General features: G+C 41.0%; 2 protein-coding genes across 2 annotated transcripts in view; both read right to left on the bottom strand.

Moving 5' to 3' along the window:
• LOC113011595 (NACHT, LRR and PYD domains-containing protein 3-like) overlaps nucleotides 1-26336 on the bottom strand; it is a 604422-nt gene that overhangs the window by 442890 nt on the left and 135196 nt on the right. The gene's annotated exons all lie outside the window — the stretch shown is intronic.
• On the bottom strand, nucleotides 3066-11628 carry LOC145424322 (uncharacterized). The gene is made up of 4 exons (XM_080297512.1): nucleotides 11517-11628; nucleotides 9320-9425; nucleotides 4525-5373; nucleotides 3066-4199 (listed from the first exon to the last, which is right to left on the bottom strand). Exons 2-4 carry the CDS (start codon nucleotides 9335-9337, stop codon nucleotides 3507-3509), a joined length of 1560 nt encoding a protein of 519 aa, XP_080153638.1. The 5' UTR covers nucleotides 9338-9425; nucleotides 11517-11628; the 3' UTR covers nucleotides 3066-3506.

Genomic DNA, 26336 nt, shown 5'->3' with positions numbered 1-26336 from the left:
AGCTCTCCAGCCTGGCATTTGGTTAAGCATGATTCAAACATTTGATTTTGTTTAACTGGTTTTAATTATAGTTACTTTTTGTGAACATTTGTTGCAGCATTTAAAAATACATCATTTATTTTCAAACTTTTATTTGATTTAGAGCATCATATTTGACCAACGTAAATGTTTTAATTTCATATAAAATAACTGAAACAGTGAATTAAATATCTGAAATCTTTCCTTCCTTAAAAGTTATAATCCTACTTAAGTTATAGTGCAAACGCTTAAGCAACAAATATACTTGATGCTAATTAATTAATATTTCACTTTGATGTTGCAACTATGCGGTCACTTCTGTCTTTAAACAAAATAATATTTTCCAGTTACAGAAATCATAAAGTCCAAACTAAAGTGCTACTGTTGCTATATGCATTTTATATAAATCATGGATGATGGTCCTGACATGAAGGAAGAGAAAGTTACAGGTTGCATCCTTTGACTTTGTCTCCGTGCCTTTGGGCGATTTTCAGAAGGACAGATGTTTCTGTTCAATTCTTAAATCATTTTTTTCAAACACAAACACTATTTTAAAGCTTCTAGAGAGTAAAATATTAATGATAATTATAATAACAATAATAAAAACAAAAGCTCTCAGATCCATCAAACCAAGCAGCAGAAAGAACAATAACTGAAGAGAAAACTTTAACCTTGTAGACTTCATTATGTTCCAGCTGCTCTACAGACGCTGTGACCTCAAACTTAAGCAGGTCGTAAAGTATGTGCAGCTCAATAACTTCATAATCAGACCCTGTGGTATTTAGGCAGCAGAACAACTAAGAATAACAACTACAAATAATGTTTTTAGGTTTCTGTTGTACTGCAAGGTTCTGTACAGGAGAACCAAACCAAGAGCAAATATTACGTCTCATTTACACCTGAGCACGAAGAGCCATCAACATTTAGCAAATTGAATCATCTTTGTTTAGATGCAAGAAGAATCATATAGAAATGAAAAAGTAGAAATAGAAATCCAGAGCAAAGATATCCTCTAATTCAGCGTAGCACATGTGCAGCTGCTGCGATTCACGTAAGCTAGAGGTCTGCGCGGGAATGTTTTTTTAGTCCCGCTCCCGCCCGCTCCCGCAAGGTTTTGTACCGCACCCGACCGCTCCCGCTGTATATTCAGTCTTTGTTCACCCGCTGCCCGCTTAGAATAATTTTCTACCCGACCCGACCGTTCCCGCTAAATTTAGATCTGGTTTCCAAAATCTCACATTTAAATGGGGTACCACCAAAAAATAGAGATAACAGATAAAACTGCAGGTTGTGCAATGATTGTATTTATTTTTCTTAAACAAGATGCATTTATCTGTCAACATGCAACATTTATCTTTTAACATGGAAAACGTGTTGCAAAAATAAAATAAATAAAAACGAATACAGCATTGTGGCCTACTTGTTATTTTTATGTAAAATACAAACGTAACATTTTTCTGTCAACACAGTAGGGAAAGTGTCGCGAAAAAAAAAAAGTCACTTAAAATTGTAAACAAAAGAACAAAATAGTTGGCCACTGCGAAATTAAATGGTTGTTTAAACTATCAGTTTAACGAAAAAATGTCCCAATGTCGAATTCAAGGTCTCTCCTACAAAAGAAAATATGCATATATAAATACAACAATAAACGACATCTCAAAATTATAAACTATTAATCAAATGAACGAAACTTACTTAAAAAATCCAAATTATTTTAAATTTCCATGCAGGAAAAGAATGTCACTGACTGATGAGGGTTTCAGTACTGAACGTCTCTCCTCCAAAATCCGACCACAAAGGCTGAATGCTCTCTCGGAAGGTGCACTCGTTGCCGGGATGCAGAGGACAAATCTTGCAAGGTTGCTCAGGGCAGGGAACTGGGAACTGTTGGAATTCCACCACTGCAAAATGTTTTGTTGACTTGATAATTCAAGTTTCATGGTCCTGTACTCCTGAATCTGAACATCTAGTGATTTTGATCCACATGATTCTTCCTCTTCCTCCCAATCTGAAAATTTATGAAGAACAGTAGGCCTTTTGGCAGGTGTTGGTTCAACATCCTCATCATGTGCATGATCAAACTTTAAATCATCGATCATCTCCTTGACTCCCTGTATCACATTCTGTCGCCCTCTTTCATCTAACATTCTCAGACCTCGCAGATTTGGTGTCAGAAAGGTTGCCGCAAGAAATCTGGTCGGGTCCCGCGGCTCACGCGGGACAGCCGCGGGAATGCAGACCTCTAACGTAAGCATTTGGCTCGTCGCTGTTGCAGATTTTTCTCTCGCTGTTCTGGCTCACAGCGCTGCAAACACAAAAATAAATATCCCCAAAGGTGTGAAAGGGAGCTAATTAGTAAGAGTATTGTTACTCTCCGCAGGAGTAGTCCAGCAGTAGAAATCAGTCCAATAACAAGGTGTGTAACATCTAGCAGGGTGACAGAAAAACCCAGGGTAACTTCTAAGGACCTCAACGTCTCTCTCACATTGTGTTTTTTAAACATGCTTCCATTTGTCACTTCAGTCTTTACTCTGAAATACAGGAAGAGAAATCATGGCTGAAACAATTTCTCATGAAACCAGGGGTGTGGTCCAACAGTCAGTTTGGTGAGGAAGGTTCCTAACTGAGAGAAGTGACCCAGAAGTATCTGTGTAGCAGCCACAATGAATCCAGATCATGAGCTTTATTAACTGATCAAAGTCTCTTCTTTCATCTTCTGTATCATTCAGTTTGCATTGGTAATGCCCATTATTGTAATGCTTTTTTAAGACGAGCAAAACTTTATTTCACTTTGGGTTAGCTGGGATAAGTGATGGATGGAGGGAATTTTACTTCAGCCACAGAAATCCTAAACAGGAAGGAGGAGCAGAGTTACAGTGGATCACTATCCAGCAGGGAAACAAGGTTTATTTCAATTTCTTGGCCATGAGTGACATTTACTGAGTGGGCAAATTAGGGAGACGACACCATCAGATCCCGAGCCCTCCATGTGTTAATCAAGAGACGGCTGCTGTGCTACATCCATAAATAATGAATAAATTAGGAGCTAAAGCTGAAAGGACAGCTTATTTGTACCATCTTCACGTGAACACATTCAAGAACATCACAGATGAAGAAACATTAAAAACTTCCACACTACATAAAGCAAGAAAAATAGTTTTTCTTTCAGGTGGTTTCAGAAAAACAGAAACATCAAACATCTCCAAGACTCTCTTTGAAAGAACTAAAAACCTTTGTTCTCATGGTCCAATCATGAGTGAACTCCCTGATGAAGCCTTGTGTGCTAAAACATGTCAGAGTTTTAAAGGTTAAACATGAGTTTCCAAAACGTTTTGCTGGAGAACAATGAACTATTTGACTGAGTTTCAATCATTTACAGACGAGCAAAACCAGGACAGAGAAAAAAGGACAAAACTGACTCAGTAAAAAACAGAAAAGAAGATCCCATGTAGATCTGTATTATGTAGAAGTTCAGCCCAGCAACCAGTTCAGTTCAACACAAGTTTAAATGATTCTATCTGAACTCTGTGGAGCCTGATCTCAAGCTTTTTGAGTCTGACACAGAAACCAGAGGATCTTTCTGTGTCTTCAGATTCACTGTGATCCAGTGATGGGAGTGATTTCAGCCCTGAGTGATCGCGCTGATGTTTGCACAGAGCAGACAATGAGGTGAATGTTTGGGCACATTGGTAACAGTGAAACAGTTTATTAGTAACGTGGGATCGTTTGTGTTTGGAGTATGAACTGAGATTCCTGAAGCTCTTGTCACACTGGTCACAGCTGTAGTTTCCTTCCATGTGTGCACGTTCATGCCTGTTACAAGTACTTGAATGTGAGAAGCTTCTCTCACAGTGTCTGCACTTGTGTGGTTTCTCTCCTGTGTGGACTCGTTTGTGTGATTTAAGCTGACCTGCAGTGGTGAAGGATGACCCACACTGATCACAGAGGTGCTTTTTAACCCCACTGTGAATCAGTTCATGTTGTTTTAAATCACTTGATGTGGTGAAGCTTCTCCCACATTCTTTGCAGTATTTCAGTTTGTCTCCAGTGTGTCTACGTTGATGTACTTTTAGGGTCTTTTGCTGACTGAAAGTTTTTCCACAGAGGTCACAATGAAAGTCTTTCCCACCACCACAGTGATGACAGGGTTGAGAACTGGATCCATCTGTGTCGCTCTGCTTCTAAACAAAGACACAAAGACAGTGTAAGTCAGTCCTTCAACATTTGTATCCTGAACGTCGCCTGAAATAAAGAGCATCTCTGCAGACGTCCAACTACATTTGACTGTTTCAGTTAACACACTCAGTTTACTGGGCTGCAATAACTACAATACTACCACCATAATACTACAGTAATACTAAAATCATAACTGAAAGGAAAATCTGAATAATCACTCAGAGCTGCTTTTCCATGCAGTAGAATTGCTAACATGCTAACACACTTTAATGAGCAGAGTTGTTCCAAACAGTCAGGCTAAAATGACAAGATAACAATATAAATACATACCTCACAGTAGCTGCACTTGTAGAGTCTCTTTCTGGTGTGGATCTGTTTGTGTTCTCTCAGGTGATGTGGAGCTTTAAAAGTCTTCTCACACAGGTCACATTGATAAGGTCTCTCCTCAGTGTGGGTAAACATGTGTCGTTGTAACTGTGCGTCTGTTGTAAAGTATTTGCCACACTGTTCACAGCAGTACACATCATGTCTGGTGTGAATGCGTTGGTGTTCATTTCGGTGCCCTCTTTGGCTGAAAGTTTTTCCACAGATGTCACAGCTGTATGCCTTAATTCCAGAGTGGGTAACTAGATGCTTCTGTAAGTGGCTACTGTGAGTAAAAGCTCTGCCACACTGATCACAGCTGTACGCTTTAACTCCACTGTGGATGAGTTGGTGTGTTTTTAGGGAATGCTTCCAGGAAAAAGACTTTCCACACAAGTCACAGCTGAACGGTCTCTCTCCAGTGTGGATGACCTGATGCTGTTTTAGTGAAGCCCTCACAGTAAAACCCTTCCCACACAAGTCACAGCTGTATGGCTTAATTCCAGAGTGGGTAACCAGATGCTTCTGTAAGTGGCTACTTTGAGTAAAAGCTCTGCCACACTGATCACAGCTGTACGCTTTAACTCCACTGTGGATGAGTTGGTGTCTTGTTAGGGAACCCTTCGAGGAAAAAGACTTTCCACACAAGTCACAGCTGAACGGTCTCTCTCCAGTGTGGATGACCTGATGCCGTTTTAGTGAAGCCCTCACAGTAAAACCCTTCCCACACTCGTCACAGGTGTGTTTTTTCTCTCCCTTTCTTCTGTGAGGTTTGTCGGCCTCCTGAGAGCGCTGACTTCTGGCTCCATGTTGGTCCTGCAGTGACAGAGATACAAACAGAGGCAGTGAGTGAAATGCAGTCGTGGAACAAACTCAACCTTCAAACTCCATTAACACTAGTTTTAAACCTGAAGGTGGAGCGTGGCACCAAACACCTTAAAGGTCTCTTATCCCCACCTGCTGGTAGTTCTAACACATTACATCCAACCTGCTGTTAAAGATAATTCATGATTGTTCAAACACTAAAATCATGCACACACACACACACACACACACACACACACACACACACACACACACACACACTATTTTATAATTTAGATTATTTTGTTGTTTCCTATTACATATTTCTATAATTTGTATAGATTTATACAGAATTATTCAGTGATAATAAATCCTATGTTTGTTTATTCTAAAGGAACCCCGTTAGCTTCCACAACAGATGTTGCTCGTCTTCCGTCAAATACTCACATAAAATATTACACAATGAAGTGGATTCAAGATATCCACATAATTTCACTCTTACATCCACAGTGAGGTTTCACAATTGTTCAAATATAAGCAATCAATAATAATAATAATAATATTTCTCTGTCAGCCTTCTCGGTTACGAATCGTCTTCTGCTCCTCTGTCATGCGGCGTCCCACAGGGTTCAATTTTAGGGCCACTGCTCGTTTTACTGTATTTATTGCCTCTGGGTTCCATCTTTAGAAGGCATGGGATCGCATTTCATTGTTATGCCGATGACTGCCAAATTCATTTGCCACTGAAGCAGAAGCATCTGCATAAAACCCCTCATGACATGCCTAGATGACATTAAAGCTTGGTTGGCTCTAAACTTTTTAAATTTTAATAAAAAGAAAACAGAGTTGTTGGTGTTTGGACCCAGTGGTCCCTGTGAGTTCTCCTCTGTAGATTTGGGACCCCTGGAAGTTTATTTTAAACCTGTTGTTACTGATCTTGGTTTTAAGTTGGACGTGATTTGAAATTGGAGAACCAAATCAGAGCAGTGGTGAAGTCCAGTTGTCATCATTTAAGGCGACTGGCAAATCTTTTCTTTCACAGCAGCACCTTGAAACAGTGATCCATGCTTTTATTTCTTCCCACCTGGACTACTGTAACTCACTTTATGTGGGGGTCAGTCAGTCATTGCTCTCACGTCTGCAGCTGGTTCAAAATGCGGCTGCACGACTCCTAACAGGAACTTAAAAAAGAGAGCATATAACCCCCGTGCTGGCCTCTCTGCACTGGCTGCCTGTGTCTTTTAGAGTTAATTTTAAAATTCTTATGTTTGTTTTTAAATGCCTTCACAGTCTTGCCCCGCCTTACCTCTCTGAGCTTCTTCATCTCCACACACCCTGTCGGTCTCTCAGGTCAGCTGACCAGCTGCTCCTGGAGGTACCGAGATCCAGGAGGAAGCTCAGAGGGGCGGGGCCTTCTCTATTGTGGCTCCAAAGTTATGGAATGATTTGCCCATGCACGTTAGAGAGGCCCCTTCACTGTCCACTTTTAAATCACGTCTTAAAACCCACTTTTATTCCTTGGCTTTTAACCTCAGTGAGACTTAGTTTCTTTTTTAATTGAAGTAGTTATTTAATTAATGATTTCACTCTTCTTTTATTTGTGTTTTATTTATATCTCATGTAATTTTATTTTACAGTTCCAGTGTACAGCACTTTGTGTCAGCTGTGGTTGTTTTAAAGTGCTTTATAAATAAAGTTCATAATGTTGATGATAAATATCAATAACATTGCGGCACATTACACAAATTTCAAAAACAAATCATGTCTTACAATATTTACAACAACTAAAAGCTCTGTAAATCGGCTTTTAAGTGTTCATTGAAGTTTTGAATAATTCTCTAATTTTTTAAGGCAACTTATTCCACTTAAAAGTTGCTCTAAATGTAACAGTTTAACAAAACGTTACTTTTAACTCGAGCATTTACTAAATTGCAGCTTGTTGAAAACTGTGTAATATGATGATGTATTTCATCTGGATACTGCAGCTGAGCAGAATAAATGTGGTGTGTTTAACAGAATTGCTTTCTTTAGAACTACAAGTAAGCCATAGAATATTTTAGCCTGTACAGGAAGCCAAGAAAGGTTATTATGCATTTGATCAATATTAGTATAGTATGAACATCTTCACACTAATCTGGACGCCTTATTCTGGACTAACTGAAGTCTGTTAAGATCTGTCTCATTAGCTGCTGACCAAATGATTGAACAATACTCCAGATGAGACATTACTAGTGGATTAATGACATCTTTCATAATGAAGAAGTGATACACAAAGAGCATTTCATAGCCATAGCTATGCCTTGTCGGCAGAGATATGTGACATTAGTGATGTTTGTACTTTCAGCGTTAACTTGGTTTTAAAGCCTTTAAAATATACGCCGTTCAATAGTCGACCTTAATCTGACAGAGAATGTGATGATTTTGTGGATAATTAAAGTCAGTCATATATCCACAAACACAACAAGCTGAAAGTCAGTGATGCTGCTCGGTTTGCAGTCCTGAACATCACGGCACAAGCAGGATTCACTGCACTGTTAATGTGAGCTGTGTTATATTGCTGTCTCTGTTCGGTGGTGTCGAGCCAAACGCACTTTAACGTGTGTTTGAACGAGCTGACGGTTCACTCGTTAAGCTGAAAGAAAGATGCTTTAATCACAGCAGTCACACATGTGTCCACTGCACCATCTGGAACTCTTCTTGTTTACACTCGTAATAACACAAACACTAAATCCTGCTTCTCTGGTGCTGTTGTGTAGCAGTGTGTACACCTGAGACTGTCACCTGTCTGTCTGTCCTGCACTCTCTCTCTGTTTCTTTCTCTCTGATTGTGGAATAAAAGTATGAACATGTGTTTATAAGTTACACTTGTGTTTGAATCCTGCAGCTTATCACACATTTGATTTCCATGTGTGACGACTGCAAGTGTCCAGAGTGAGGACAGACTGAGGGAGCCACTGCTGCACATCATCTGTGAGGCTTTGCACCCCTGATGATCCACCAGGACAAACTCAGCAGTGTGTGAGGAAGAGGAGGAGGAAGAGCCAGCAGCACAGAAATGAAGCCCAACAATCATGTTTCACAGTCCTGTGGTCTCAGCCTCAGATACTCATCAAATCACACAGAGCTCATGTAGAAACAAATGAACTAAATATGTTCTCCTTCATTTCTGTCAAACAAAGCTGTATGAAACGTTTCCAGCTGTTAGTATCATGGTTGCTAGGCAACCTGGGCAGCGCGACAGAGGCTAGACGTCCCATTTCACGAGCCTACGAGCCTCGCACTTCGGCCTTAGCGGTCTTTGAGTACGCGGCCCTTGAGGACTTTAAAGCTGCAGAACCTGAATCGGGATACAGCCATGATGATCTCCAGCCTCGTGCTCGCCAACATTCTCACCTGAGTTAAGAAGACGATCACTGAAATGGTCTCAGCAGGTCCTTTGATGACAGCAATGAAATGCAGTGGTAAGGCTTTTTGGGGATTAAGTTCGTTTTCATGGCAAAGAAGGACGATGCAGTTCATCTGATCACTCCTCATAACATTCTGGAGTGCAGGCAAAATGCTATTATAAAAACTTAAGCAGCAACTTCTCCAGGTTCCAATATTTATGCAATTCTCAAACCTTTTGGCCACGACTGTATAACCTCTTCTGAAGTTTAGTGGATATTATACATGGTTATGCTCAGGATGTGTCGGCCAGTTTCCACTGGAAACGCCTTTTGGTTAAACTGTCAGCGAGGAATTTGCATTTGCACTGTTACATTTTTATATAACTTTAATGCACATAAACAACAGCTGCTTGTTTCAGTGAAAATACATTGATGGCTTTTTAATAAAGTTGTGCAGCTGTAAAGTATTTTGTCTGGTGTCAATTCTATCATCAGCTACATCGTTATGGCAAATGTTCAAATGTATATGGTGATAAATATCTTTGGTCATATGGTCCTGCTCTGTCTGTCACCTTCTGTGTTGAGCTCATTGTTTCCTCTGTAGTGGCTGAGCTGAGTCCAAGTAGCTGAAAATGTTCCTCTGCTGCTCCGTCAGACTCTCCTCCTCCTGCTGATCAGCTGGGACACAAAACAGATCTTTGTTAGGCTCCACACTGCACTGAAGAGTCAAAGTGGCTCATATGTTCATCTGACAAGTAAAAGAACACATTTTTGTTTCCCGAGGTGGGCAACTTGTTGGAAACAAACACAAAAGGTTTGAGCACTGATACCTGCCATTGCTGCCATTGAAAGATGCAATGTGGATTGTCAAGACTCAAACCAATCATCAAGCAAAGACAACAGGGATCAAATGTACCGCATTTTGATCCGGGACGTACTCTGCATGAAAACAAGCGCTCACTCTTCCTGCTCAACAAATGACAAGGGCGGAGCCTTATACCACGTGATACAGAAGCTGTGCCGTGTGATGCTAAAATTAGCAGGGAAAAAACCACGGAGAGCACGTCAGGGATGACGAGAAAGTGACAGGAGAAAATCCGTCCCGGTCAACCACCCAAACATCAATAACGGGAACCTTATACAGCGCTTCCCTATACACGTCGCACTCCCGCAGGCACAAAGACATCACGGAGGCTATCACTTATCACCTGACCAAAGATATGGCTCCATCAACACTGTGCAAAATGAGGGATTTAGGAAAACGATCAACACCCTAGACAAACGCTACACAGTGCCGTCCCACAACTATTTTTCTATTGTTGCACTACCTGCTCTGTACACGCAGCGTCGAGCAACGGTGGAGACGGAATTTCAAGCAGGACAACATTTTGCTGCAACAACAAAACGTGAGACATTTGTTGTTTTATGTTTATTTATTGTTATGAGAGAATCATGATCTCAATTCTAAGCCAAAAAATCGTGATTCTCATTTTATGCAAAATCGTGCAGCCCTAACATTAACACAAAACTATTGTTTCACCAGAGAAACACACATGAAGAGAGAGAGAGAGACAATAACAGCTACCAAACAGTCGTCATAATTCGTCACACAATGAGAAAAGGACAAATCAACAAGTAACAATGACTAATTAATATTAAAATCTGTAACATAATGTATTGTTTGGAGTTTAGTCTGATTGGTTCAGGATGACCTGCCATTATCCAATCACACGTCTGCTTACCTGCATCTTTTCTCTTTTTTCTAACCTGAGCACCTGATGGCTTTGAACTTTTGTTGTCCATCTTCCATTGGTTTGAATTTTGCGCTCCAGTACAAACACAAATCCCCCAACCCGAGGATCAGCACAATTAACCTAACAGACCTACACCTTAGTTCACAGACTCACTTTGTCTAAGGTTGATTTCTGGGATTTCACACAACCCAGGATTCAGATCGTGAATCCATGATGGGCTTGGATTTACATCATTATAAATGAAATGTGCTCTACTTGGAAGCAGCCGGCCCCGCCCCTTTTGACGGGTTGTGTGAGACTTTAAATCATCAAACTGTAAATTATAAATTTAAATTGTTATTGATCCTTTACCCCGAGTCCTAAAGTGTAGATTTATTTTCTTACTCTTCTTATATTTATTGTTTGTTTACTTGCACCGCTGTAACTGCAGCCTCGTCGTCTCGTCTCTCTATATGCTGGACTGTCTGTAGCGGAGATGACAATAAAGTTTACTTTGACTTCAGCAGCGCGCAGGCGCACCGAGGGCTCTCGCGCTCACTTTATAGAATTTAGAAAAAACATGGGTGCAGATTATAAGTCTGTATCATAATATCTGTTTGTTGTTTTTATTTTGTTTTGCGAGTTGGTTATTAGATGCCGCTCCAGCCAGCCAGAGACTCCCCGCCGCCCCGCCCTCCCCTCCCTGTGCCGCCAGCAGCAGGCGCACCTCGCAAACGGAGGGCGCCCTTACTCCCAGCAAATGGCTGATAGAAAACCGATCGGTGCCTACGAATTTCCCAATATGCGCTGGCATGACGTCGGGGAAGCATGGGTACGACCGATTATTTTATTTTTTTCTTGCCCGTGATGCCCCCCACCACGATGCATTCTATTGGTTTGCACACTTACACACACCCAGCTGTGGTTTCCTGTTTTGCTGGACTCTGGAGAGCCCCGCCTTTAACGCTCTTCTCTCACAGAGAGCAACAGAAGACTTGGAAAAACTCCAGATTGACTGAACTCAGTTCAAAGTTACCTTGACACCTTTAGATGTGAGACGTAGTGATGGTCCGCTTGAAGCTGACGCTCCGGTGCGTGTCAGAAAGATCAACGCGCTGCTTCAGAAGCACCGTGTCGAGGCTTGATTCGGCTACGGGCTGTGCGTTAAACCTGAGTCTGGGAGCGCGCTAGCCGCGTGACAGAGACGCAGGCTTCTCCGCCATTTGGGGCGTTGGAGAGTGTCCGAAGGTTGAATTCTCCGCCATATGGGGCGTTTGAGAGTTTTCAACAGAGAGCGCTAGCTGTGCGTGCAGACGCAAGCGATAGGCCTATGTTGTGTGTGTGTGCGGGCCAGACGTGGTCTGCGTGAGTGTGGCTGATTGTTGTCTTGTAATGGAGAATAAAATGTGTAAATGTGATGAAGGAACTGAGCTCACAGTCCATTGTTCATTCAGTGAACTACTCAGTTTATTTTGGGCCTCAGAAATGCTCACTCTGTTTGTACATCACTGTCAGCAATAGACTCATTCTGCTGTGTGGACAGGAACACATGTGACATCACTTCCTGTTTGTTTGTGACTGAAGAAGTTTACAAGGAATCATTTAGAAGAGTTTCAAACATCAACTGATTGAATCCATGAATCTGAAAACGTGTTTGTGAGTGAAAGAGACAGACATGTACAGACTGAACTATCTGTTCAACAGTCAGAGTGTTTCTGTAACAGGAGACACTCTTTACACTCCACTCAGCACAGGGACACTGAGGAACCAGGAGGCCAGAGAAACATAAACCCAGGATAAAGAGTTTGAGTGAATGTGGTGTTGAAGGTGTGGAGGTGGATCAGAGTGTCAGAGGAGACTCTGTAGAAGGACAGAGTGCCAGCAGGACAGTCCACATACACTGCTGCTCTGTTAGAGACAGAGGAGGAGGAGGAGGAGGAGATGGATGTTGATCTGTTATTGTGCCTGACAGACTGAGGACCATCATCAGAGCAGATCAGACTCCAGGACTGATCATTGTATCCAAACAAACAGTCATAACTGACTCCTTTCCTTCTGATGCTTCTGTAACTCACTGATATATAAACGTTTCCTCTCCACTCGACCTCCCAGTAACAGCGACCAGTCAGACCATTTCTACACAGCAGCTGTTTACAAACATCAAATCTGTCTGGATGATCAGGATATGACTGAAGCTCCTCCACATGTGTCACCTTCCTGTTGTTGTCAGACAGTTGGAGCTTTGTGTTCACTGTGTTTGTGTCGATTGTGAGTTGACAGGAATCTGATGGAGAGAACAAACACAATCCAGCTGCAGTTATTGATCCATCATCTGTTCATTGATTGACACTTTGATGATGACTCCTGACATGATGAAGATGGTTGAATGTGTGCTGCTTTGTTTTCATGAATCCCATTAAAAACACACTTACACTTCCTCAGACCTGGTCTCAACCATCGGACTCCAGCAGGCTCCACCCTGAAAGGAGGAGGGGGGTCAGAGCAGCACAGTCAGCATGCACACATGGACATTACATGGCTCTCACACACACACTGTTACACACTGAGCTCAAAGCTCGGCTCCACTGTTTTATTCAAAGAAATCTACATTTATTTATCAGCACATTTAAAAACAGCTTGAGCCAAAGTGCTGCACAGAGTAGAGAGAAAATAGGAAACATACACAGTAATGACTATAAAGACTGGTCAGGATTGAAAGCTACAGAGTACAAATGTGTTTCCAACCGGCTTTTAAAAATGTCCAGTGTTGGTGACGACCTGATGTGAAGGGCGACTGTTCCAGAGTTTGGCTGCAGCCATCGATAAAGCTCACCTCTGTTTTTACGTCTAGTTCTGGTCAGAAGCTGCTTATCTGCAGACCTGAGGGCTCCACTTGGATTCTTTTGTTAAAGAGAGATAAGATGGAGCCAATCCATTCACAGATTTAAAGACAACCAGATCTGGAAGTGGATTCTACCACGTACTGGTAACCAGTGGAAAAAGCTGGTGATGGGTCGTCTAGCACAGACCCACCGCTGGAACCAGACAATTGATGAGGGAGAGAACTGTGACAGCGCCGTTCCTTCACTTGACCTCAGTCGCTCTCGTCTGCTCCCTCGTAACACTGCTCTTTATTGAGCTTACATGAATATGCACAAGTTCATTATGACGTCTTACACAGGTATGAACAAAGAGTACCAGTCTGTGCATAGTGTGTGTGTGTGTGTGTCTGTGTGTTCCAGATGTGACCCTGTGACCCCAAAGCTGGTGCTAAGAGTCCAGCGGTCCCCCTAACAAAGGGCTCTTATACTTAACCAGACACAGAGTAGGTGTCCTCCTACACCAGGGGTCTCAAACTCGCGGCCCGCGGGCCAGTTGCGGCCCGCAGGACGATAGTTTTTGGCCCCACCTTAATATGAAAATGTAATGTTAGTTTGATAATGTATCACAATTTACAGTGTTGTGGGCGGAGCTGAATTAACCCACCAATCAGGGTGGGATATGGATCTCAGGGGACACCAGCCGGGCTTGATGCAAGCAGGGAAACATTTCTCAATGAGTCAAAGTTCCAGCAGCGTTGCCCTGGAGTGTTTCTTTCTTTCCTGTGCCTGGCTGGCTTCCTCCTTTCTATTGGGCAAACGCCGACATTCGCCCCAGCGCGCTGCGTTCACAACACTTCAAAAAAAGTTGTTTTTTTAAGTTGCTGCCCAGCGGGACATTATACGTATATAGATTTATACACACGTCAGTGGGATTTAAAGTTATTTTTCCACAGAGAGAGATCTCATATTAACTCTCACAGTGATGCGTAGGCGGCGGGATAAAAGAAAAGTCATGAACTCAATGCAGCCCAATTTAGTCTGCAGTCACATAGCGACACCTGTTCATCGGCAACAACAGTCCCCGGTAACCCGGACTAATTATAGGGTCGCACCGTAATTTGTGGCTCCATGTTTTTATTTGCATCACTGCGTTTGCATTGCAGCAAACATGAACATTACATATATTTCAATATAATGTAAAAGCAGTCAAAACAACTAACATCAGAAACAGCTGATGTTATTTGTTATATGTCACGGTGTCATTTCCGCTTCTTTCTCCTGTAACAACAGCCCGGCGCCGTGAGCAGTCGCCTTTTTTGCGCTCGCTATCCCTGCACTTTCTACCATCTGCAAACGCCACGGTGTTCGTGTCGTCATGAAAGACATGAACATCGAGCGTAAAAACAAAGGAGACTGCTACCGGCTTTTTATCTGCCGATCGCCGTGCTACGGTTGCAAGAAAAAGAAGCAGAAATGACGTTCTCTACGCGTTGAGACGTTCCCCGTCCGTCGGCTAAACGCTTGATTGAAACTTCAATGCGACAGTGACACCAAGTAGAATTATAAATGTCACATAGCCCCAAACATGTCTTTTTCAAAGCCTGCGGTGAAGAGAAAGGTTGGTGATGAGCACCGACAATTTCAGGAAAAGTGGGAAATGCAATATTTCTTTGTTGAGCACAGGGGCACCCCGACCTGTCTTATTTGCACAGAGAAAGTTGCGCTGCACAAGGAATACAATTTGAAACGTCATTACACAACTAGACATGCTGAGCTGGATGCAAAATACCAGGGAGACGAGAGAGCGAACCGGGTTGCCAGTCTTAAAACAGATCTACTGAGGCAGCAAGATTTCTCCAAGAAAGCAACCAAAGAGAATAATGCAGCAGTCGGAGCCACGTGGTTAGTGAGATGATTGCTAAAGCAGGGAAGCCATTCACAGAAGGTGCATTTGTCTAAAAGTGCATATTGCAGGCTGCAAATATAGTCTGTCCGGGAAAGAAAGGTCAGTTTAGCAACATCAGCCTTTCTGCCAACACCGCAGCAGATCGCATTTCTGACCTGTCAAGTGACATTTATGACCAACTGTGTGAGAAAGCCAAATGTTTCAGTGTATACTCAGTCGCTCTTGATGAGACCACAGACATCACCGACACTGCCCAGCTCCCAATGTATGTCCGTGGTGTTGATGACAGTTTTGAAGTGATGGAGGAGCTGCTCACAGTAATTCCAATGCATGGCCAGACCACCGCTCAGCAGATATTTACAAGCTGTGTGATGCCATTGAGAATGTTGGTTTGCCATGGAAGAGGTTTGTTGGAATAACAACAGATGGAGCGCCATCAATGACAGGGAGGAAACATGGACTGGTGGCACAAAACAAACTGGAAGAGGAAGGCGTGGAGGAGGCCATTGCTCTGCACTGCATCATCCATCAGCAGGTCCTTTGCAGCAAATGCCTGAAGTTTGACAATGTGATGTCTATTGTTGTGAAATGCATCAACCAAATCAGATCCAGGGGCTTAAAGCACCGAAGGTTCTGTGCTTTTTTAGAGGAAATGGAGTCAGAATATGGGGATGTGCTCGACTTCACTGAGGTACGTTGGCTCAGCAGGGGAAATGTATTAAAGAGACTTTTTGAGTTGAGAGCAGAAGTGAAGCCTTCATGGAGAAGGATGGAGTTAGTGTTCCTGTGCTAACTGATCCCAAATGGCTCATGGACTCAGCTTTTCTTGTTGATATGACACATGAGCTTAATGTACTGAACAAGACGTTACAAGGCCAGGGGCAACTTGTCAGTGCTGCCTATGACAACGTGAGAGCATTCTCCACAAAACTGGCGCTCTGGAAAGCTCAGCTCTCTCAGACAAACCTTTGCCATTTCCCAGCATGCAAGGCACTCGTGGATGCAGGCACACCATTCAGTGCTGACGAGTATGTTGATGTCATTTTGAGGCTACAGGAGTAATTTGATCACAGGTTTGCTGACTTCAAGACACACAGAGCCACCTTTCACATTTTTGCGGACCCCTTCTCCTTTGATGTGCAAGATGCCCCTTCTGTGCTTCAAATGGAGCTCATTGAGCTGCAGTGCAACTCTGAACTCAAAGCAAAGTTCAGGGAGGTGAGTGGAAAAGCAGACAAGCTTGGACAATTTTTGAGAGACTTGAGCCCTAGTTTCCCTCGGCTTTCCCGAATGTTCAAGCGGACCATGTGCCTTTTTGGTAGCACATACTTGTGCCAAAAGCTCTTCTCCACTTTGAACTTCAATAAGTCCAAGTACAGGTCCAGACTTACGGATGATCATCTTCAAGACATACTGAGGGTCGCAACTGCTTCCTCCCTCAGGCCAAATCTGGCTCGGCTATGCGAGAGGAAACGCTGCCAGGTCTCTAGCAGCAAGGAGTAGGCAAGAGAAGCCATGTTCAGAAGAACAGTTCATTTTCTACAGTGTTCCATTCATGTTCAGAAGAAGGTTATAGAACTGTTAATACAGACATTTTAATCTAAATACAGCAGATATAGAAGACTGAAAAAAACACACAAGTTCACTGACTAAAAATATCTTATTATTATTTTATTTATGTATTACAGATTGATTTATTTTCTTATTAATTCTTAATTTGTTTATTTATTTTTCATATTTTGTGTTAAAAAATAAAAATAAAGAGATTTGAGAAGATTGGAATTTTTTAACCATGCCTTTCTTGTGGAAAACCTAATGCGGCCCAGCCTCACCCAGACTCTGCCTGCAGCGGCCCCCAGCTAAATTGAGTTTGAGACCCCTGTCCTACACCATAAATCAGTAAGAGAGGGTACGACCTCTCTCATGGCCCCAAGTGGTGTGTGCATGCCAGAGCACTCTGGAAGGCACACAGAGTCTTTACAGACTACTAAGGATCGAACCTCTATCATCATCCAATCGATTATACAATTCTAAGCATATATGAGTAAATATTTCTAAACATAAATGACAATCAACAATATAAACCTTACAGCTGGTTTTAATAACAGAATTCATTTGTTTCTCAAACGAGAAAGAGCTATCGAGAAACACTCCTAAATCTTTAGTTCTTAACTTTTCCAGTGGGCCAAGGTCAACATTATCTGCTAATGCTAAATAGGCTGCCGTTATTAACTAATGCTAATTTGACATGAATTAGCATTATGCACTAATGCTAACACTTACTTTTTTTAAAAATGTGAGTAGCTAATGCTAACACTATTTCCCTTAACTTTATAACAATGTGAACGGCTAATGCTAACACTCTTTTTCCTAGCATTATAACATCTGAGCTGCTAATGCTAAGTAGGCTGCCATTAGCACCTACGTCTAATTTAAGGCAAATACGCATTAGAACCTAATGCTCATATCGTTTTCCTTTGCTTTATAACAATGTGAGCAGCTACTGCTAAATAGCATTAGCTAATAACAGCAGTCTAATTTAATGCAAGTTAGCCTCATTTGCATTACAACGATGTGAGGAGTTAACGCTAAGTATGCTGCCATTAGTGGCTAATTCTAATTAGGGGTGAATAAATATTACCAGCTAATGCTAATATCGTATTCTCTTCCCTTTTAACAATGTGAGCAGCTAGTGCTAGGTAGGCTGATGCTAGCAGCTAATGCTAAAGCTAATTTAATGTGAATTAGCATCACATTAGTGAGGAGTTAATGCTAAGTAGACTGCCATTAGCAGGTAATGCTAATTTTAGGTGAATAGGAATTGGCAGATAATGCTAATACCATATTTTCTTGCTTTATAACAATGTGACCAGCTAATGCTATGTAGGTTGCCGTTATTAGCTAATACTAATTTGAGGTGAATTAGCATTATACCCTTATGCTAACAATGTTTTTTCTTACTTTTTAACAATACAAGTAGCTAATGTGAACACTTTTTTTTTTATTGAATTCTAATTTTTCCCTTGCGATGTGAAGAGTTAATGCTAAATAGGATGCCATTAGTGGCTAATTCTAATTTTAGATGAGAAAGCATTAGAAGCTAATGCTAATACCATATTTTCTTGCTTTATATCAATATTAGTAGGTAATGCTAAGTACGTAGCCATTATTAGCTAATGCTAATTTAGGTGAATTAGCATTATCCACTAATGCTAACACTGTTTTTGCCAACTCTTTTCCCTTGCATTATAACAATATGAGCAGCTAATGCTAAGAAGGCTGCCATTATTAGGTAATGCTAATTATTATGTGTGTTAGCATTATCCGCTGCTGCTAGCAATGTTTTATCTTACCTTTTAACAATATCAGCAGCTAATGCTAACACTACTTTAATTTCAGTTAAACCTACTTAGCATTAATTAACTTCATTTAGCATTAAGAAGTTTTTGCTATAGGCTACCATTAGTGGCTAATGCTAATTTTAGGTAAATAGAAATTGGCAGTAAATGCTAATACCATATTTTCTTGCCTTATAACAATGTGACCAGCTAATGCTAAGCAGGTGCCATTATTAGCTAATACTAATTTGAGATGAATTAGCATTATCCGCTTATGCTAACAATGTTTTTTCTTACTTTTTAACAATACGCCATTAGTGGCTAATTCTAATTTTAGATGAAAAAGGATTAACAGCTAATGCTCATACTGTTTGCTTTGTAAGAATGACAGCAGCTAATGATATGAAGTCTACCGTTATTAACTAATGCTAATTTGATGAGAATTAGCATTATCCGATAATGGTAACTCTTTTCCCCTGCATTATAACAATGTCAGGAGTTAATGCTAAGTAGACTGCCATTAGGGGCTAACTCTAATTAGGGGTGAATAATTATTAGCAGCTAATACTAATACCGTTTTCTCTTTTTCCTTATAACAACTTGAGCAGCTAATGCTAATTTGATGCGAATTAGCATTATATTAGTGAGCAGTTAATGCTAAGTAGGCTGCCATTATTAACTAATACTACGTTGACGTGAATTAGCATTATGCGCTACTGCTAATACTGTTTTCTCTTACTTATTAAAAATGATAGTAGCTAATACTAATACTCTTTTCCGTTGGGTAACAACAAAGTGAGGAATTAATGCTAAGTTGGCTGCTTTTAGCGGCTTATTCTAATTAGGGGTAAATAATTATTAGCAGCAAATGCTAATACCGTTTTCTCTTTCCTTATAACAATATGAGAAGTTAATGCTAATTTGATGTGAATTAGCATTATATTAGTGAGGAGTTAATGCTAAGTAGGCTGCCATTAGCAGCTAAAGGTAATTTGAGGTGAATAAGCACTAGTAGCTAATGCCAATACCCTTTTCTCTTGTGTTATAATGATGTGAAACGTTAACATTGTTCTCAAACAACAGAATGAGAATGAAATATTGATTCTAACAGGGCCCATAAACAGCATTAGCTTAGCAGCATTAGCTTATCAGAGTCTCCATCATGGTCACACAAATCCTTAGCGGAGCAAAGTGGCCTACTTAGCAATAGCTGCTGTAGAAAGCAAAGGGAAAACAGTATTAGCATTAAGATAAGATAACCTTTATTAGTCCCACACGTGGGAAATTTGTTGGAAATTAGCTGCTAAATGTGCACTTGAGAACAAATCTATTGTGAATTCAGCCGTGAATGTAGTGTTTCCAGTAAGCTTCCATTTCCAAATGTTAGCTGCTCCTGTCTGCCTCTTTGTCACACACACAGACTGAAATGATTCACAGCCTTGTTTCATCCTTCTGTCAGTGTCACTGACTGTCACTGTGACTGTGGACATACAGCATGGGAAACACACACATGGCTGATACTTGTATCTAAAGTTACAAAATGTTGTCTCTGTCCAAATATTACCTAACTGTAAGTCTACTTTTAATGAAACTCTCAACATGACTTATCAGTTATCATTAATGTTCCTGCAAACAGACTCCTTGAAGACCCCCTACATAAATATCCATGTACTATCCAGCTAGACTAGTGTGTCTGTCCCTGAAAATATTCCTGCATGTGTGATTGTTCATGTCTCATCTGCAGGAAACAAACAGGAAGTGAGTGAAAGACACAGGAAATGATTCCAGCTCTTCCTCCTATATCAGACATTCTCTCCATACCTGAGAGTGTCCAGTCTCCAGCCTGGATCCTTCAGTCCAGCCGACAGAAGCTTCATTCCTGAGAGACCTGGATGATTGTAGCTCAGGTCCAGCTCTCTCAGATGGGAGGGGTTGGAGGTCAGAGCTGAGGCCAGAGAAGTACAGCCTTCCTCTGTGATCAGACAGCCTGACAGACTGCAGACACACAAAACAACAATCCATCTGTTATCCATCTCTATAGCAGCATAACTAAGTGATGGTTCAGGGTCACCTGATCCAGCTCTAACTATAAGTTTTATCAAAAAGGAAAGTTTGAAGCTGATCGTCAAAGTAGAGAGGGTGTCTGTCTCCTGAACTCAAACTGGGAGCTGCTTCCACACCCAGTCCAACATAGCCAGGCTTTCTTTGCTGCTTTGACAAAACCTCAAATCCCAGTCAGAGATGGTGAGCATCATCACAGTGATGATCATTTCTCTGTTAACCCAGGCTTTCTGCTTCAGGATCTGTGCACGCTCACAGAACAAGGAGACCTTTAAACATCATTTCACTAAATGGATGGACTGAGCTCAGCCTACAGATGAACTGGATAAATAAAGATTTGACCTCAGTGTGCTCAGTGTTCCTGTCTATTCCTAACATATTCCTAACATGATAGCTGCACTTTAGAGCTCTAAAACTGGAACTGACACATATTTAAACTCCACATGTTACTCAGTACATTCAGTTCTGACACTCGCCCACAGTCCAACAAAGGAAACATGGAGATCACATCAGTTTGTCACCAAAGTCTAATTATTCCAGAGGGCAGTGTTGATACAACTAAAGTTATTTTTAAGCAAAGTTGAGTTTTTTATTGTCGCAGTACTTCATGTCTGAAGTATCACTTAAATGCATTACACGCTGTTGATGGCAGCAAACAAACCACCCAAACAAACAGAGGTGGGAGGCTTGGGCAGACTACGTAGGATCAGCTTGTGGGAGGAGTCAGGATAAAACCAAAGAAAGACAAGCTAACAAACACCACAGTGAAGTGAGTAGCTACAAACTGCAGGCTGATTAGTGTTGTTGAAGAAGTCGGTCTGAGGAACGTTCTTAGGATCAACAAATGATGGCATGTATGAGCCTCCCTCAAGACGCACCATCACAAGAAGAACACATGAGCTGTAGAAAAAGGAGAGACTATGAAAGCCACGGCGTTACAACGTGCACCAGCTGTTGGTCTCTCTGGAGACTACTGGGCGTGGCTGGGTAACCATGGTTACTTGGGAGTTACAGTACATGATATTAATGAAGAGTGGGAGCTGCGTTCTATAGCAAACAATTTGTTATGAGGTAATCAGCTGATCTTAGTTTAACCGGAAGCCCTTCACAATAATTGCAATGCCTTTATTTTGTACAACTACCATCAGTTCGTCTGTACTGATGGTAACTTAAAGTCACACTAATGTCGTTTAGTTTCTATAGTTTATGTAGTGGAAGTATACTACAGTACCCTGATCACTGATAGGACAGATTTATGTAGATATACACCTTTGTGTTTAACATTACTGCATTATAGTACTGTGATCTTTGTCCTTATATATGGCTATATTAGCTATACTGATGTACGTACATATAACTGGATATGTAACTTATCTATTCATCTTATTTGTCATGTATTTGTATTGTGTACTTCCTTTTTGTAAGAAACCACACACATGATCACAGCCGCAAGAATCAATCAGTGAAAGAATAAAGTGTCTCAAACCAAACCTTAAGCTCTTTATTCCACATGCTGGGATCATTTGGCCTTCAGTGGTGTTCTGGCTGACACACCGGAGTGAACGGAGTGCTAAAGAGTGAATCGGACACACCAGTGTCATCTCTGATATCTCCACTACATTTAATCGTCCTTCAGCTTGTGGCTGCCGTTAGCTGGTCTGCTAGTTAGCTGATTTGCTATTTAGCCGGTGTGCTAGTTAGCTGGTGTGCTAGTTAGCCGGTTCGCTAGTCAGCTGGTGTGCTGACCAGCGAACCAGTAGGTTACAAGATGAGCTTGTCTGTCTGATGAGCCAGCTCTCTCTGTCTTGGTCATTTTGTCCTTGGGCAAAACCTAACCTACCACTACAACTGTAGCTTACCTCCACCAGTGTGTGAATGTGAGAGTGAATGAATACAGGGAGTGCAGAATTATTAGGCAAATGAGTATTTTGTCCACATCATCCTCTTCATGCATGTTGTCTTACTCCAAGCTGTATAGGCTCGAAAGCCTACTACCAATTAAGCATATTAGGTGATGTGCATCTCTGTAATGAGAAGGGGTGTGGTCTAATGACATCAACACCCTATATCAGGTGTGCATAATTATTAGGTAACGTCCTTTCCTTTGGCAAAATGGGTCAAAAGAAGGACTTGACAGGCTCAGAAAAGTCAAAAACAGTGAGATATCTTGCAGAGGGATGGAGCAGTCTCAAAATTGCAAAGCTTCTGAAGCGTGATCATCGAACAATCAAGCGTTTCATTCAAAATAGTCAACAGGGTCGCAAGAAGCGTGTGGAAAAACCAAGGCACAAAATAACTGCCCATGAACTGAGAAAAGTCAAGCGTGCAGCTGCCAAGATGCCACTTGCCACCAGTTTGGCCATATTTTGGAGCTGCAACATCACTGGAGTGCCCAAGAGCACAAGGTGTGCAATACTCAGAGACATGGCCAAGGTAAGAAAGGCTGAAAGACGACCACCACTGAACAAGACACACAAGCTGAAACGTCAAGACTGGGCCAAGAAATATCTCAAGACTGGTTTTTCTAAGGTTTTATGGACTGATGAAATGAGAGTGAGTCTTGATGGGCCAGATGGATGGGCCCGTGGCTGGATTGGTAAAGGGCAGAGAGCTCCAGTCCCACTCAGACGCCAGCAAGGTGGAGGTGGAGTACTGGTTTGGGCTGGTATCATCAAAGATGAGCTTGTGGGGCCTTTTCGGGTTGAGGATGGAGTCAAGCTCAACTCCCAGTCCTACTGCCAGTTTCTGGAAGACACCTTCTTCAAGCAGTGGTACAGGAAGAAGTCTGCATCCTTCAAGAAAAACATGATTTTCATGCAGGACAATGCTCCATCACACGCGTCCAAGTACTCCACAGCGTGGCTGGCAAGAAAGGGTATAAAAGAAGAAAAACTAATGACATGGCCTCCTTGTTCACCTGATCTGAACCCCATTGAGAACCTGTGGTCCATCATCAAATGTGAGATTTACAAGGAGGGAAAACAGTACACCTCTCTGAACAGTGTCTGGGAGGCTGTGGTTGCTGCTGCACGCAATGTTGATGGTGAACAGATCAAAACACTGACAGAATCCATGGATGGCAGGCTTTTGAGTGTCCTTGCAAAGAAAGGTGGCTATATTGGTCGCTGATTTGTTTTTGTTTTGTTTTTGAATGTCAGAAATGTATATTTGTGAATGTGGAGATGTTATATTGGTGTCACTGGTAAAAATAAATAAATGAAATGGGTATATATTTGTTTTTTGTTAAGTTGCCTAATAATTCTGCACAGTAATAGTCACCTGCACACACAGATATCCCCCTAAAATAGCTAAAACTAAAAACAAACTAAAAACTACTTCCAAAAACATTCAGCTTTGATATTAATGAGTTTTTTGGGTTCATTGAGAACATGGTTGTTGTTCAATAATAAAATTATTCCTCAAAAATACAACTTGCCTAATAATTCTGCACTCCCTGTAGTGGGATTGTAAAGGGTCTTTGAGGGTCTCGAAAAGCGCTATATAAATGCAATCCATTATTATTATTAAGAGCATCTTTAGGCCTGACTGTGCTCATCCTTCCTCCAACCTCTCCTTACCAAAGATAACAACTACATCAGTATTAGCTCAATAACAATTTCTGCAATTCAATTGTGGACATTCATTTTTAAACCTTGTGTAAAACGATAAAACCTCAAAGTCTGAGCATTATTCTTTGTGCAAACAGCTCTTGCAGGTTCCCCCGGACTTAGGTTATTTTTATTATTTAATTACTTTCCTTTAAGCAGCTGTTCAGGCTACTAAACTCATCCCAGAAATAACAAGTGACACCATTAATAGTAGAGGTGGGAATCACCATACAACTCGCGATACGATATTATCACAATACTTAACGCACGATACGATATTATTGCGATTTTTTAAAATATTTTGCGATATTTAAATTCTGCACATAAAGGTAAACTTTATCAATATTCATTTTATCTAATATCAAAGTCTCACACTCAGTCTTTCTCTCATTTCAGTCAGTTTTATTGTTGACAAACTGAACGGTTTGTATTACAGTCTAGTCCAACTTAACTGAATGCAACCATCTGGTACAATTATAGCTATTCTGAACTATGCAATTTATGAAAACTATGCAGCCCCTTCAGCAACTGAAGAATTTGAAAGTAAATTTAAAAAAATATATAATTTTACATTAAATAAAAAAGTTTCAAACTTAATTAAAATTAAACATGTCTTAAATTAAAATAAGTAAACTGTCATGTTTATTGCTGCCAAAAAAAAAGTTAAACACATTTGGACAGTGAAGGAATGTCAGGATTGTTGCTCAGAAAAAGGATCAACATGCTCTGAAGTCAACATGCTCTGACTCCAGAGCATGTTGACTTCAGAGAAAAAATTGTTTGTAACAAAATATCGATTTCTGCTGTCCCTGTATCGATACATTATTAGCAAACAAAATATCACGATACTACACAGTATCGATTTTTTCCCCCACCCCTAATTAATAGTGGAGCTAACTTTAACAGGTGAAACTGATTTGACCTATAAGGCTACTGCAGTTACTTCTTATCAGGTTTAGTAGGGAAGACATCTGGATGAGGTAGTTAGTAGTATGTAGTTAGTACCGGGCGACTCCCCTCCCCCACATCGGCACCAGAACCCTGTATTATCTACAGGGTAAGACTGCCTGTTTTATCAAACTATGGCCATTACTACTGTGATCATTTGCAGCCCAGTGTGCCGCTCTCTCTGCTGGGATGAACCACTGGAGCTCACCCAGTCATCCCTTTCTTTCTCTCAAGAAGAAGTGAAATAAATATATTTATTATGTTACGAGTCTAATATTCTTTAAATCAAACTGTAATGAATAAATGAAGCAAGAAGATTTGGTGGCTCCACGTGTTGTAGAAGAAAAGATAAACATCTCATTTTGAGAAATCAGCCTTTAAAATTAAGTACTGTGAATAAAAAACAAACAGCGAGCCAATCAGCAGTCGCCAATATCCTCCTAATTTCATTCACAAAGAAATCAAATATATATATTATGGGCCCAAAGGAGCCTAAATCTTTAAATTAGGCAGTACATGAAGTATTTTTTTAAATAAACAGAGACATGACTATAACAACTTTTAGTAATTCAGAGTCCAATTATCCACTCAAATGTGAATAAAAGTTCACTTGACAGCTGTAAAAGTTACCTGTTTATACAATAATATAAATCACATTTCAAATGATCATCTGTGGAAAAGTTTGAATCCTGACCTGAGAGTTTCCACTGCACACTGTGAACTCTTTAGTCCAGCGGACAGAAGCTTCACTCCTGAATCCTGCAGGTCAGAGTTACTCAGGTCCAGCTCTCTCAGACTGGAGGACTGGGAGCTGAGGACTGAGGACAGAGCTTCACAGCTTCTCTCTGACAGGTTACAGCCACTCAGTCTGAAAAATAAAAGACAATCTATAAAACAAGTACTCATGTAGAGTTTGTTAACACATTTCACATTAAATGTTGACTTTCTATTTTTAAAGGAAACATAAACATACTAAGATACAACATCATATGGATGAACTTTAATTAATAATTCTAAAAACTAAATGTTTTCTGATCTGACCTCAGAGTATTCAGTTTACAGTTTAAACGTTGTAGTCCAGCAGACAGAAGTTTCACTCCTGAATCCTGCAGCTTTCTGATACTCAGGTCCAGCTCTGTCAGACTAGAGGACTGCGAGCTGAGAACTGAGGAC

Source organism: Astatotilapia calliptera, chromosome 3 (genome assembly GCF_964374335.1).
Source record: "Astatotilapia calliptera chromosome 3, fAstCal68.1, whole genome shotgun sequence".
In the NCBI taxonomy this organism is placed as follows: Eukaryota; Metazoa; Chordata; class Actinopteri; order Cichliformes; family Cichlidae; genus Astatotilapia; species Astatotilapia calliptera.
This window is presented reverse-complemented; position numbering and strand designations above follow the sequence as displayed.

What these genes read in the sequence shown, in the direction of transcription:
- LOC145424322 (XM_080297512.1), bottom strand. An exon ending in ACAAGTGCAGCTACTGTGAG is followed by an intron (nt 4,200 to 4,524) that starts GTATGTATTTAT and finishes GTCTTTGTTTAG; the next exon opens with AAGCAGAGCGACACAGATGG.